The following is a 15,069-nucleotide window of genomic DNA, read 5'->3' as shown; positions in this document are numbered from 1 at the left end:
CCATTCTTAAGGTAAAAGAGGAAAGGAGGAAAATATCAGATAATCCTCAAGGAAAGTAAAACAATCACATTAACATCGAAGGTACTTTTGTGAGATGCTGTGAATACAATTTGCAGTGGTATGATTGAGACGGAAAAAAAGAACAAAAGGGAGTGTGATCGCTGTTTGGACTCACAGCACCCCCAGAAGATGAAATTAAAGGCAAACAGTGTTTTGCCCACATATACGCCTATTTGTAGGACCAGACTCGATAGAAATGAATTTAAATAACGATAATAATGACTTTCTGCAGGTGTCCGCCTGGTATAAAATGACATAATTGAATTACCATGTGAGCCATGCCATGCCTCCTTCACTAGAGGACGCTGTAGAGCTCAGCGTCGGCAGCTGACGTAGCTGACGTATGAGGAAGTGTCTTGAACACAACAAACCTGCAGCTGGCTAATCACCTTTAAAGTGTTGCATGCCATGTCAATGGCAGAAAGAAAACAATGATTTCCTTTCACCAACATTTGGTATTATTCTTGTAGAAACGGGGCGGTCTGGCGATTTCACACGAAAAAGGCCCAATAAGTAAGTTATTGCGATGTCATTCCTTTGCTTTGCCAGTGTAAGTTTGGCTAACGCTAGTTAGCGAGCTAGGCTACTTTCAAAAGCCTGAGTTAACCCACTACAAAATATTGACTGCTAAAAACAGTAATCATACCCCTTACCGATACTGCCGTTAAGGTATACTTGTAAGATGATTTGCTAGATTGTTGTCTAATTTTACAATCCGTAAATCTGAGGTGTACGCCTTGTCACGGTCAGTTATTTGTATGGTGAAATGTGCAACACCAAAATCTGTTGTAAAAGCCGTCAATATAAAGCCGCACTGCTTGCTGTGGGTATACACAGCTACCTGGCAATAGGACAGCTACAAATCTTAAATTAACAGGAGTTACTGGTAAATTCGGCACACATATAATCTTGTTACGCGATATACGTGACGCCATATGTCTGATAAAAAATAAAGATATACGTATATAAAGCATGAATGTCGAATTCCGCAAAAGACCATGAAGACTGACCTAGGCTTGTGCAATTGTTTTGCACCACGACATTGTCAGGAAGAGGAGTTGCTTTTAAGTGTGTCTGGAAGAAGAATAAACAACGACCCCAGCAAATCATTCACCTCCACTTGGATATATTAGACATTTTGTACCGTGTGAGCTGTTTGTTTCATTATGCAGTTAAACGTGGCAAATAGATGTGTTTATTTTTTTTTATAGATTTCTGAAAGTGAAGTTGATTTGGCTCTTTGCCAAGAGCTGTCATGAAATAGTTTTTACATTGGTGCACTTTATAGATATTATGAACTGCAACTGTTGTTTTCTGTGTTCATGATGTAGGTTTATTATCATTCACTCTTACACTTGACGGTGACGTTTCCAAGCATCTCTGATGTCTTCTGGCTGTCCACCCCAGTCACCTGCCGTGGCAAAGTCTGAGGTAGCAGTCGACGGAGAATGCCCGCTGCTGGCTGCCACCTTTGCCTACTGGGACAACATCCTGGGTCCACGGGTGCGCCACATCTGGGTGCCAAAGGGTGATCAATTGATGTTCCTCAGCGATGGAGAGGTCACATTTTTGGCCAATCATACGCTGAATGGGGAGATCCTGCGAAGCGCTGAGTGCGGCGCTGTGGATGTGAAGTTTTTTGTCCTGGCAGAAAAGGGCGTCATCATTGTGTCTCTTATCTTCGACGGCGAGCTGAAGGGGGACAAGAACACGTGTGCCTTGTCCATCATCCTGCCTCAGACAGAGCTGGCCTTCTACCTACCGCTGCACACCATCTGTGTGGAGAGGCTAAAGCACGTTATCCGCAAGGGTCGCATTTGGATGCAGAAGGTACCCTGTTATTCCTGCTGATCCCTCCACTTGTCACTCTTGAACATATGTTAAGCATTTAGACAAGAGTAGGCAAATTATTAGCCTCTATTTCATAAAACTTTAAAACCTGATCTAGCCTCAGTTCCTGATTTTAAAAGGGTATTAAGTAATCCATCACCTCTGTTTTATGCATCTGGGGTTGGCAGAATAATAGTTGCAGTCTCCTAACACAGAGGAGAAAGTTGGCTAATTAGACCTGAGAGTTCCTACAGAGGAAGCTGGTGAGCAGGTAATAATAAGGACAGACAACAGCTTCAAAATACATCACCATGGCAGACACTGCAGTAAAAGTTGGTCTGTTCGGTTGAATGGTTATTTATCAGTGTCCCATGCTGCGTATACTGTAGGTTCATCACATGCCTGTTTATTAGTTTTACCTTTTGAACAGTGTTTCTCATGACAGACTGTTTCCCCTGATAAAGTAAATATTTTAGTGGGTTTTTATTTTGCTTGATGCACTGCGGTTTGGGCCCTTTGGTGCTCTGTTCGTCACCTTCTGTTGCTTTGAGAACTTATGGTGCTGGTTGCCATGGCTCTTATAGCAGACAGGTGTGACTCCCTGGACTGGGGATAGGTATCGATTCTCAGTAGTTTTTTTAGCACTGACCAAAATGTATCTGTAGTGTTGGAAACTATGAAGTACAGGAAGTTTCCATTTAATGTATTTACTTATTCTTCTAACAGATATTCCCTTGTTTCAGTCATAATTTGCCTAGAATTTTGATTTATTGTATTAGGACGTAGTTCTTGTACAGCTGCTTATTTTAACATTTGAGAAATTTGACTTCTGTTGTTAAACATTCATATTTCTTAAATTAAGGTGTTGAAAAAAAATTGTTTCTGTACTAGGTGATTTCTCAGACTAGCTGTAACTAGTTTCTCCCAGCTTTCACAGCTTGTGACACCTGTTTACTGTGAATTGTGCCATTTGAAAGCCAGAAATGAATGTTTGGTCCCCTCAGTTGACTGGCTTTAGTGTTTGTGTGGTGCTTCAGTTAACCGTCCTGACTTTCCTCTCACCTGCAGGGCTACAACATCATCTCAGTGCTCAGCATGGAGATTGTCCCCATCATGGAGCTGTTGGCCTCAATGAAGACACACAGTGTGCCACAAGATGTAGATGTGAGCAGCACACACGCTCACACACATGGCCGCATCCTCTCTTACTTCAAAGCTGTACAATGAACAACAAAAGAACTACAAAGCATAATGAGTAATTAATTTTTAACATGCCAGCAACAGGGATCTGAAGCTTTGAGGAAACACTGTATATTTGTGAATGAGATAATAGCTTATCATCTAAACATCATGGTTTCAGTTACATGCTGAACAGAAGTTGATATCTTGATTAAGTACAATCACATATGAACAAAAAAACTTTGTCTCCAGCTTTGTTAAATTTCAGCTGTTATTACAATTGTTCAAATGGCTTCTATTTCCAAGAGGTTTAAATTATCCACGCTCTCTGCCTAGATTACCACCCAGTGTGATTCAACACATTTGTTCCCTTCTAATATGCAAATGCAACAAAAATGCAGCACAAAGAGGCTCCCTAGAATCTTTCTGGCTGTTTCCTACACTGTTCGATGCATCTTATTTTCATTGCAGTGCCTGCAAATGTGCCCATCAGCACTTTTGTCTTTGTTGAGACCAATTTTAAAAATGACTCATTTGCTTCACTCCCGCTGAGTAGATAAAAGACACCGTGCTAAATGATGATGACATCGGGGACAGCTGCCACGAGGATTTCCTCCACAAGTAAGCACTCCAGTACAGGCAAATGGAGACAGATGATGAACAATGCCCATTTAACACCCATCAACCTTCCAATGATGAGTAATGACTCTCCACTTAGCCGAAGTTTCCTCCAGAGAAAGGACGAAAGCTGAATCGCTGTTAGTGTTGAGAGTCCGGAAAGTCCATTCCGGCAATGAAGCTCCCAATTGCTCAGAGTAGAACAGGATTAGTTTAGCATCCTGTGGAGATGACAAAGCATCTGTACCTGCAATTAATTGCCTTAATTCTAAAGGATATTTATAGCTGGGGGAGATAATAATAAGATGAAAATAACAGAAGTTTCAAAGTAACCAAGCAGAATAGTTCGTTTTGGTGACAAATCATCAAATCAGGTGACAAGATCAATCAAAAAATGTAGGAGTATGAACCAAACTCCATGAGTAAAATGGCAAATTTAAGGATCACAAGGCAGATGTATCTTTCCTCTGGTCCAGAGCCAGTTACCATCTTAATTCCTCTTCAGTGTAAAAAGCCTCATACTATCAATGTTTTTCAGACCCAGCTCCTCTGTCTCGGTCATTATTCCTAAAAGCTGTCAATAATTGGAGCAATGCTAATGAAGCTAATGGGCTCTAATTTGCATGTCTTTGTCTCTGTGTTCAGGGCCATCAGCTCTCATCTGCAGACTTGCGGTTGTTCAATAGTGGTTGGAAGCAACCCAGAGAAAGTAAACAAGGTAAATTTAGCGGATTAGTGGCTTTACACAGACAAATTTGTAATGCATCTACATAATTTAGAATGTTTTGAAGTGTGTGTTGTGCTGTTGTTTGGAGTTTAATGAACCCCTCACACACTTTTTCAGTCTCTGTTGCTGCCTGTGTCAATATTTTGAATGTCTTTCTGAGCTTTGCGGCACAGTTATTGCTGCAGCTGCTTCCAAAAAGATAGAAGTTACACGAAAAAGCATATAAGATACTCAAAATTGGCATTAAAAGAAGAAAAGCAATAATTTCTTACAAACAAAGAAAGCGTATATAGCACACCATATGTTCGTTTCATAGATCTTCATCAGAAAACTGCCATGAACATTTTCACCCAGTGAATATCAAAGGGGTGCACCGCTTTAATTTGGAAGTTTATTGGCTTTAGGCCTTAATTGAGCGCCAATTAAATCAAGACTTTTATTTGTATCTAGCAACTAGCCTCAAGCCTAATGCCAGATTAAGGTCAATAAGCAAAATGTGGCTTCTTTAAAGTTTGAGCTTCTTAAATAGATTTTGTGCTGACTGTGCAGGAATCCACCACTTTTTAATCTAACAACCAGCCACTATCTTGAATCGTTCCCAAATATCTACAGTCCCAAACCTGTTTTCCTCCACCTGACAGCAATGAAGAAACAGTGTAAATAATCACATCCAGATATTTTCGGAAGGATTCTCCGTTCAACTTGTCAAAGTGTTGAAATCTGACTCTTGTTTCGTAACAGATTGTGCGGACTCTCTGCCTCTTCCTCACCCCGGCTGAGAGGAAGTGCTCTCGACTCTGCAAGGCTGACTCTTCCTTCAAATATGACACAGGCCTGTTCGTTCAGGGTCTGCTCAAGGTAGCCAGCAGTTTGCCTCCCGTCACACAGCACAATGTGATTTGACTTACATTCTGGTTATTGTTCTTTTTCGCCTGCTCGTTTGATGTTGCCCAGTCTTTTGTTCTGACCTGATTTCTCTCACCGATCTGAAACAGTTGCAGTAAGATATGCTTATTACTGCACTGCATGAGATTCAGATCTGTTTTAATTCATGCAGCTTCTTCTTAAGGTCTTCATTTTTAATAAGCCAACTGCTATGTGCAAATTAAGATACCAGCATATCTGAAAGAGTTCCAAACGTTTAGTTTCGTTCTTGGTGCGTTCCACTCACATATTTCTATATTAGCATTACTGGTCAAGTGCAGAAGTGGGAATTTGCTGAAAGTCAGCAAAGTAGAAGGTTTTGGAGAAGGTTTTACTGCTGTTTTTGCGAGGTGAGAGGGCTTAACGCTACATTGGCAGATGACGCTTTATGTCATCATGAATTGAATGAGAGTCAGTATGGTGCACATCTGCTGTGCAGTGGAGCTCCTGCAGGATCCTCTTATAGATTTCCATATAAAATGCAGCAGGCAACTAGAGAAACTGGCCCAGGGTGAAGCTACAAAAAAGGAAATTGGAAGCTTCTTGTTTGCAAGAGGTGAAGTTACTTATGAAAGCTTCTTTGCACATATACTGCATGACATGGATATAAGATGTTTTGGTAGAGCTACTCTGATGTTTGTTCTTGCTCTTTGTATTCTACTTTAATTATATATGTACATCAGAAGCTCTAATACATAATTTAACCTTTTGCAAGCAAGTAGCTTCCCACTGTTGCTCCTTCTTATACAAGCATTGTGTACTCTGTGGTGTCTGCTCTTTAAATTGGGACAGAGTGTGATGGAGGGAGCAGATTTTCTCCATCAATAAGCAGAATAATATAAACACGCTCTTTACAATAATCAGACCAGGCCGTGACCTCTCCCCTGCCTTCTACTCACTCCCAGGACTCCACAGGTAGCTTCGTCCTGCCCTTCCGCCAGGTGCTCTACTCCCCTTACCCGACCACGCACATCGACGTCGACATCAACACGGTCAAGCAGATGCCGCCGTGCCACGAGCACACGTACAACCAGCGGCGCTACATGCGGTCGGAGCTGAGCGCGCTGTGGAAGACGGACAGCGAGGACGACATTCCACCTGACACAGTTATCCACACCGATGAATCCTTCACACCTGACCTGTAAGCCGTGCACACACAGTCTCTGTCGTATTTGCTGGTAGCGTGGATGTTATAGTTCTACATTTTCAACACACTATTTTTATTGGCACTATGTTTAAAAAAATGCTATCATGACCTCTTTTTTTTTCTTAGGAATATCTTTCAAGACGTCATGCATAAAGACACTTTGGTGAAGTCATTCATAGATGAGGTAAGAATATAGCAACACTTCTTTCTGTATCGTTCTTTATTGTTTCAATGAAAAACAAAACAAAAAAAGCCCTCCAAACAGACCCTGCAACAAATTGACTAAAAAAGCAGCCGAACAACTACAACAGCAGCAGGAACATAATAGAACCACAACACCCTTAAAGTCCAAATACGACACCCTGTGTGGCTGAACTGCGTCTGAAATACTTGGTGTCCTTGGGGGAAATATTGGAACACCCTGCCGCCGTCCATGTGTGAGAGTGTGAATGAGAAGCAAATTGTAAAGGACTTTGGATAAAAGCGATGTAAATGAAGCCATTTCCAATTTAAATCAAGGAGCAAGTTTTGGAGGCCTGAGTCATATCTTCTTTTTTAGCTCACAACAGGAATATGTTAGTTAGAATATGAAAATTGCGAAAATTGACTCTCTGACATTGTGCTTTTAAACCTGCTGTGCTCTGTGAGCGGGTATGTAAATGGCTTCTATCTGTAACAGTAACCACAGCAGTGCCAATAAAAGAAAACATAAATAAATAATGCATATTGGTTCACTTTTAACTGAATTTGAATTTGGATAAAAATGTTCTTCCACACCAAGCTGAAGCACATTAGATGGCACAGATCTCAGTGTTGGTTAACCCACGACGAGCTCCCCCTTCTGATTGCACAGGCCCGAAATGAGCCAAAATAAAGCAGGCGCTGTTCTTAACCCCTTTTGATCATCATCAGGCCTCCTCTGAAAGTCACTCTTTTGGGTTCACTCTTAAAACGTCAGAATGAGTCAAAATGACATTGAACCAATTTTACAGAGGCAATAATGTTTTTTTTCTTGCCTTTTCTTGTTGTATACTCTGTTTTGACCCGCTGATACTTATTAAGGGAATTAAAGTGAATTTGGTAACCTTGTTTTTTTTACTGCAGTGTGCATTATTGTGAAGTTTAAAGGAGTAAAAGATGCATTTTCATAAGTTGTTTGCGGTATAATGCCATTGAACACAGACCAGGCTTTGTGTTTGGCTGCAGCAAACGCTTGAATGATGGTGCTCCCACCTGAATGATACAGTCTCGAGAGCCTGGAGACACAGAACAGTCAAATTTTATTCCTAAGGGTCACAACCCATCATCCACCCCCATGAAAGTGCTCCCAGACTTGCAGTTACAAGTTTTTCTCATGACACCAGCAATATGTTTCTTTCTCAAGGTTAGCACAAAGGAGGGTGGAGTGTATTATTCCAACCTTTTCTCCAGCGGAGCCGTAGCCCGGACTACTAATTGACATCCTGTGTTGTACCCAGGTGTTCATGCTGAAGCCAGGCCTGTCCCTGCGGAGCACCTATCTGGCCCAGTTCCTGCTGCTGCTCCACAGGAAGGCCCTCACACTGCTCAAGTACATCGAGGACGAAACGTAAGAGCTCTCTCGATTAAGAAGCCTTTAATCCAAATAACAAGAAAGATTGTCAGCAGACCGCTGCACTCACACACCTCCACTGCTCCACGGAAAACACTCCCCAGAAATCTAAATATCAGAGCACTCGCTTGCTACCGTTTTATTTATTCTATTTACTTTGAGTTTGCACTGCGGCCACTGACATCGCTCTGATCACAACATCACCGCTGGGCGCCCCATGGTGCACACAGCGAGAAATACCCTCAAGCCTCATGGAACACAGGCTCCTAAATTTGGAGTCAAAATGGTCATGTTGGTGGGCTTCTGCGTGTGGTGTTGTTATCCCCAGGGTTCTGGTGTTCAGAGCTGCACATGCGGCAAGTTCAGACAGACAGAATGATGAGGAACTGGCAACATTAACACCAGTTGAGAAACATCCTTTAGTCTTGAGTGAGGACTCAGTTGAAAGGAATCTCAAACACCACCAGGTAGACGATCAGTGTGACTGCAGGAGGGGGGAACACACAGGCACGGGGTGAGTGCACACACACGGAGTTCAAAACCAGAACAATGTTTTGCACATGGAGGGGGGCGCTTAAATCAAAATGAAGAGCAGTGTGTCAAGAAACACTCGGAGTGGAATATGTGGTCAGGCGACCGTGCAGGCTACTTTTTTTTTTGGCAAAAGAAGTAGTGCAAAGACTGCGGGCACTGTTCTGCAGCGCAGTCGAAAAAACAAAAAACTCATCTGATCGCGTGAGTCATCCCTCACCCTGTTCTGAACAAGCGGACAAGTATGACTGTGATGCATTGCAAACAATACTGCAGATGGCCTTACTCATATGCACAAACACAGAAAGCTGCTGAGCGCATCAGTTGCATTGGATAATAGCTGCATACTGTTGGTTTACCATCGCAACTCTTACACTGTTCCCTGTCTTACAGGGGTTACCATTAATTAAAAAGACAATCACAAGACTACATTTTTCCAGGACTGAAATAATAATCACCTAAATACACCCAGAACATAAGAATGTCTACTTTATCCATTTGTATTGAGAGTTTTTAGACATTGAATGTTACAGTAGTGATAAAATGTTCCATAACACAATAGATTTAACACGTTTTTACAAGTGAGTGTGTGAGCATGTTTCCAGCCAGCAGTGGAGCTATCTATCTCCCGCCTCCAAGATGTAGAGATTAAATATATTTATTGTAACCTAACAGCAACAGGCAGTCTATTTTCATGATCTGCCGCTATCTCTGTTCCTCCGTGACATAAAAATAGCAGCCACGGTCTTGCCTGCAAGAAGATCCCGACACACTTTATCTGATTGTCAAACATCACACGCAGTCAGGGGCGAGGTGAGCACTTTCCTGCCTGGTGAAAGAAGTGGAGGCGTTCTGATTTTAATTCTCCCCTCTTCCGTTTTTGCCCTTCAAAAGGGACATGCCTGGGACATGTGCTGTATATGTATGTGGCGAGGAGCGCAGAGAGCCCGTCCTTTAGTTTAGCCTTAAAGGGTTTGCCATTTAACTGTAACACAAAGAAAAAAAGCTGCTGGGGACGCTGAAGACGTGTGTGCTATTACAGACCTTTTAGTAGTTTACCTTTGTGCATATTAAACAAACGATAACATTAGACAAATATCAGACTGAGCATGAAGAGACTACAAGTTACACATGCAGTGGGGGAGGACTGTAAAAGTGTAGCACCCTCGGCCCTACACAAACACAGAGTCAGACTTGTGATGGTGCTGGAGTTAAAGGCTTAAAGTTAACTGACAAAGAATTTGATGATAGTCATTTAAAGTCATTTGTCAGGCAGAAATGCTAAACATTTGATCGTTTTTGCTATTCAGCTACTGCATTTGCTGCTTTTCTTTGTTGTATCTTATTGTAAATATAATATATTTTGTGTTTTGGACTGTTGGTAAGACAAAACAACAATTTGAAGATGTTACTTTGGCCCCTGGCAACTAGTTTTCACTATTGACTTGACTTGATTCTGACATTTTATATCTTAAATAAATAACCAGTGAAAATAATCTAAATGACATGAACGACTGTGTAACCTGGTTGTTTGTGAGTCAGGCTCACAGGACTGGTTTATGATTGGTGCTGGGAACAAACTGGGAAGAGGCGGCTGGTTGTCGAGCTACACGCGGTGATGAATCCTCAGCATCATCCCGGATTGACAGCTTCCCCATCGACATAGCACATGTGTGTGCTGATTAATGTGCTGAGCAAGAAAATGACACAAAGCACGTGCTGTGGCTTTCCCTGTCACCGCAGCTCAACTTCTGAGCGACGCCAATGATGACGTTCTCCCTCATCATCATCAAAACACTAAATTATGTTTTTATGGTCGCCATTTGATCACTGACAAGAAATCCTCATTTCTCTGCCCCCCCTCGGGCACAGAAATGAGACTGTATGCCAGCTTGCAAGGTGACCTGGTGGTTTTTGATGGCCTCACACCAGACTTTGTATTAATGCATCTCTCATTTAGGCAGTTAGCCAGAATATTTACTAATGGATTAAACAAGTTAGAAACCAGCAGTGCTAATTATTCTCCTCTGTGGGGATCTTCTTCGGCTCCGTGTCAAAGAGAAGAAAGAGACAGAAATAATTTTATCTCTAGTCACGCTCTGTCCCAACAGGGTTACAGTAACCACCTTCTGGCTCTGCTCCAGAAGCATCTTCTTAAGCCCCAACAATTCATTTGAGACGCTGCAGCCCACCATGTCTTTAGCTTTCAGCTGAATTTTTTTCACGCCGCCCTCCCTGTGGTGACCTGGTCATCGCTCCATCTGGGCTTGACTCATCCCCCTCTGTGCTCCACAACAGAGGACTGACCTTCCTACTCCTTGCAGGACAGCAGTCACTCCCTTCTTGTTCCTCTGCTGCATATTGTGGCATTTCTCTTGTTTATGAAAGATATTGGAGGAGTTGTGCAAATGCTCTGTGCTCTATTCTAAGTATTTAGAATAGAATATTACAAACCAGATGAGACAGCATCACATGGGGCTCTGGGCTTGCTGAAAGTTTTCACATTGTTCAATGCAAACAAGCCTGTATGCACACAAATAGCTCCTACACCAAATACACTCACACAAGAGTGAGTAGTTTTAGATTAACAACAGATCTGTTGAATATGTATGACGTGAAAGACGGTGCTTGGTGTGACAAACCGATGATGATGATGATCACCTGAATCTGCAGTTCCCCTCATAATTTTAGCGACTTTCAGCAGGTTGTGGTTGCGGAGCTCTGATTATCGGAAAGACTCTTAAACGATACTTAAAAGGCAGTTTAAAGTTTGCAAATAGGAGGTTTAGTATATGATGAATATTTGAAAATTCAGGGGCAAAAGAAAATAGAGAAACAGTACAAGACAGCCATTTTTACCTCACAACCAACTCATCAGATATGGCACATATATATCATGGGAGGGCACGTTGGTATATTCAATTGTAGATCACAAAAAGAAAATACACAAATATTACTTAATTTCTTAAAATTGCAATTTGCTCTAATTTATTGATTAATAGAAATTACGGCCCAGATATTCACTTGCTTTTTTTTTCTTTTTTTTTTACAAAAGATTGCAGGAAGTGTTACCATGATGTTACAAAACATTTGATTTTATGTTTACTCCTGTGTCTAAAACGCTTTAAATGGTTCCAGAACTGTCATTGTGATTTACATGTTCCCATACATAGTAAACGCCTGAATATATCTCATTCCAGAGGCAGCCCTAACTACACAAGCAAAACCATTATTTGTGTGCTCGTGCAAAGGCATAAAAGTGGTCTTGTTTATGGGGTTGCTAACAGCCTGAGGTCTAAGGGCATGCTATTTTACAGGTGCCTTGACAAGATTGTTTATGCTCAGTTGCCATCCTGTAGCAGCATACATAATTCATCATGGCATGGCATTCCTGCTCACAGCTGCAACCCAACGAGATGCTAATGCAAATCCTCAGACCCTGACTGTTGTGGCTTGTTAACAGTTAAACTACAATTCCTCTCCTCCCTCCCTTCACAGGCAAAAAGGGAAGAAGCCCTTTCGATCTTTGCGCAATTTAAAGACAGACCTGGATCTGACAGTGGAAGGAGACCTGAACATAGTAATGGCCTTCGCTGAGAAGCTCAGGGCAGGACTGCACTCGTTTGTGTTTGGGAAGCCGTTCTACACCAGCATGCAGGAACGAGACGTACTCATGAGCTTTTGACTGCGTCCTTCAGCTGCACTTTATGTATTTTGTTGGGATGTTTTATTGTTACATGAATGCATGCACATGTGTACATTTTGTGAGAAGACTGAATATTTATTCCTGCTTTGCTGAAATGGACAAAAAACCAAAACATTTTGCCTTCCTTTTGTGTCATGATCAATACAAGTCATGATTCCAGTCATTTGTCTGAGTATTACTGCTGTTTTGAGCCATTACAATTAGCATTTTGATATATTACGTTGATCAACTGTAAGCATCATGTTTTTAGACTGCTGAAATTATTTTCCGCGGGTTGAATTATTCATGTATTCTGTGCCTTCTGTTAATAGAGGGTCTGTATTAATTTATGCTGTTAAAATTGGCTGAGGTGCCCACCAGTACATTTGCAATTTAATTAAAAATGATATTTATTAAAACAAGAGGTATTAGTTTCTTCACTGCCTGTGTTATACAACAACACCACTTGGCCTTTCAACCTTTTGGATTTGTTCATTGCCTCTTTACACAATTCAGTTACTGAATCTGTGTGCTGAATGTGAATGGTGCAGATCAACAAGGCTGCGAGTATGAAGCACAGGGATTTCATTAAAGAAAAAGCACTGTAAATGAAATCCTAACACAATCCCTCCTGATACAGCAGATCTGTGTGTCTCGCTGACAGCGAGCATCATTAAATGCATTTACCCAGTTGTGGGTAAAATGGATTTGCACTGATTTTTTTTTCTCACGCAGCTGTTTGCGGTTAGGATTATCCATCTACTGCAAACACACATTTGCTATGGTCTTAAAGTCAAGCAATCTAGTGTATGTGCTTTGCTTCTAAAAAATGCAAATTGTTTTGACGGTGTTGTGCGTTGATCTGATAATGATGTGCTACTCTCCATTTAACCTTTTCCTTACTTTCATGTATAATTTTGAATGCAGAAGGCCTTGGAGAGACAGTCATACTGTGTTTATCAGAAATGTACAAATGACAGACATGCTCTCACGGGAGCAATGAACAATAAAGACTGTAATAACAAATTTAATACATCATCTTTTACACTGTTTTCCATATGCACAAATGTCTATGTGTTTTAGAACTGATCAAACTGAGTGTCTACAGCCATGTGAGCAGCTCTGTGAGGCATGTACTTAGACACAGCAGAGCTTTGTCCTACATGCTGCTGTTTAGCAGATATAATGTTTGCAGTGTTCACCATCTTAGTTTTAGCACACTTGCTTTTCCTGATTAGCACTAAACACAAAGTAGCTGAAGCTGATAGGAAAAAGTTGGCCAGCTTAAGCTCCTCAAACAGCTCCAAAGCTGAAGGGGCCCTGATAACAAAGATCCAGTCACTCTCAGATACTGGGCCAAGCTCCTGACACTATTAGGTTAAAAAGAGCGGGGATGCAGGGACCACGAGCTGTTCCTTGAAAGCAACAGGCAAAATAGAGAAAAGTAATATTGTTTTCATGCCTCGGTGCCAGATTGTCGTTGCACCATGTGATGAAGCGCTCTGACAGTCCTCTGTTTACCTCTGTAAGTGAAGACAGCATGTTTCTCACCGGAGGTTATTCACTGGAATCATACATGTCAATATAATGAGAACTTCAGTTTCACCAGAAATGGCACTTAAAACCTTTAATGGTATTGCATGAGTCTGGACAGACATGCATGTAAACTGCAACTCGGCTATTCGACAGACATGCAGCTGCAAAGTGAGAATTCTAGTTTAGCTTAGCAATAGGACCGCTAGCCCCTTGTAACCTGGAATTTCTGTGCGCCCTCTGTAGCTGAGCCCACAGACTCACCACCACCTTTTACAGCACTGCTGATGGAAATAGAAATCTAACTCAAACGTCACTCTCTGATTTCTACTGGCAAGCTCAATCTTGGCTGACCGACCACCGCTTGGCAAGGTTAGTGGAACTGAGAGGGCCAAATAGGCTGCATATTTCTGGTTTTACTGCAGAAGGTTTTTAGGCATTCAGTCATCGATGTCTTGATGTAAAGTAGTTGATAAATCAATTTATAGCAATCTGGCAGTGTTTTGTGTGTGTCACTGTGGAAATGGATTGACCAAGTGGAGCGATGCCATGTGCACTGAAAGCAGCACTGGGCTGAACTTAAACCTTAGAACAAACAAGTTATCAGATCAGTCAATCAGATACACACCATCAGAGCCATTTGGGAGCTATAGTTTATGTGACCAACCACCTTGTAAGGGTGGCAGAATCACATTAGTTATTATATTACAATTGCTCTGCGCGGTTCAGACAGTATTGAAATAGAAAATGTAGTAAAAGAGTGGATTTACTTAATTGGGTGGCAGAAATAATTAGTCATTTTACATGCAGTCCTTCTCCTGTGAAGTCCTCCACAACCTGACTGCATTTTCACTGACATCTGGTTACCCATGTGAGGAAACTGCTTTCTCTAAACCACTGGGTGAAAAAAAAAAGGCAGCTTGGAAACCATAGTCTGTCTATAATTGCCTCAAGCAAGAAAATTATAATTAGGTGTCCCCAAGAGGGCCTTGAACTGTTACATATTTAAAACAAGAGGGGAATAAACCAAAAGTGAAGCCGTTAATTACTGTTAGAATATCTGTAGCGACCGTGCCTTCAAGAATTTAGTTGAAATAACATTCACAAGGCAGGAAAAAAATAATTCATGTGAGAATCTTTTTTTTTTTTTTTTTTTTTTTAAGCAACAGCCAAAATAGGTTGGTCTTAAGGGGAAGGCGTGATTGGCAGGGAAAGGCTTTGAGCCTGATGTTTGGCACCTTTTC

At 41.5% G+C, this 15,069-nt stretch overlaps 1 protein-coding gene across 1 annotated transcript; it reads left to right on the top strand.

The window, feature by feature from the left end:
• The first annotated feature begins 429 nt into the window (after window positions 1–429).
• Window positions 430–13,312, top strand: c9orf72 (C9orf72-SMCR8 complex subunit). The gene is made up of 10 exons (XM_041953789.1): window positions 430–573; window positions 1,392–1,890; window positions 2,959–3,054; window positions 3,626–3,690; window positions 4,333–4,405; window positions 5,156–5,272; window positions 6,244–6,479; window positions 6,612–6,669; window positions 7,964–8,073; window positions 12,106–13,312. The coding sequence occupies exons 2-10, from the start codon at window positions 1,444–1,446 to the stop codon at window positions 12,290–12,292; spliced, it is 1,389 nt and encodes a 462-aa protein (XP_041809723.1). The 5' UTR covers window positions 430–573; window positions 1,392–1,443; the 3' UTR covers window positions 12,293–13,312.
• The last annotated feature ends 1,757 nt before the right edge of the window (window positions 13,313–15,069 follow it).

The sequence above is a fragment of the Chelmon rostratus genome, chromosome 15, assembly GCF_017976325.1.
Source record: "Chelmon rostratus isolate fCheRos1 chromosome 15, fCheRos1.pri, whole genome shotgun sequence".
Taxonomy (NCBI): domain Eukaryota; kingdom Metazoa; phylum Chordata; class Actinopteri; order Chaetodontiformes; family Chaetodontidae; genus Chelmon; species Chelmon rostratus.
The sequence above is the reverse complement of the archived record's forward strand: the minus strand, read 5'-3'. Positions and strand labels throughout refer to the sequence as shown.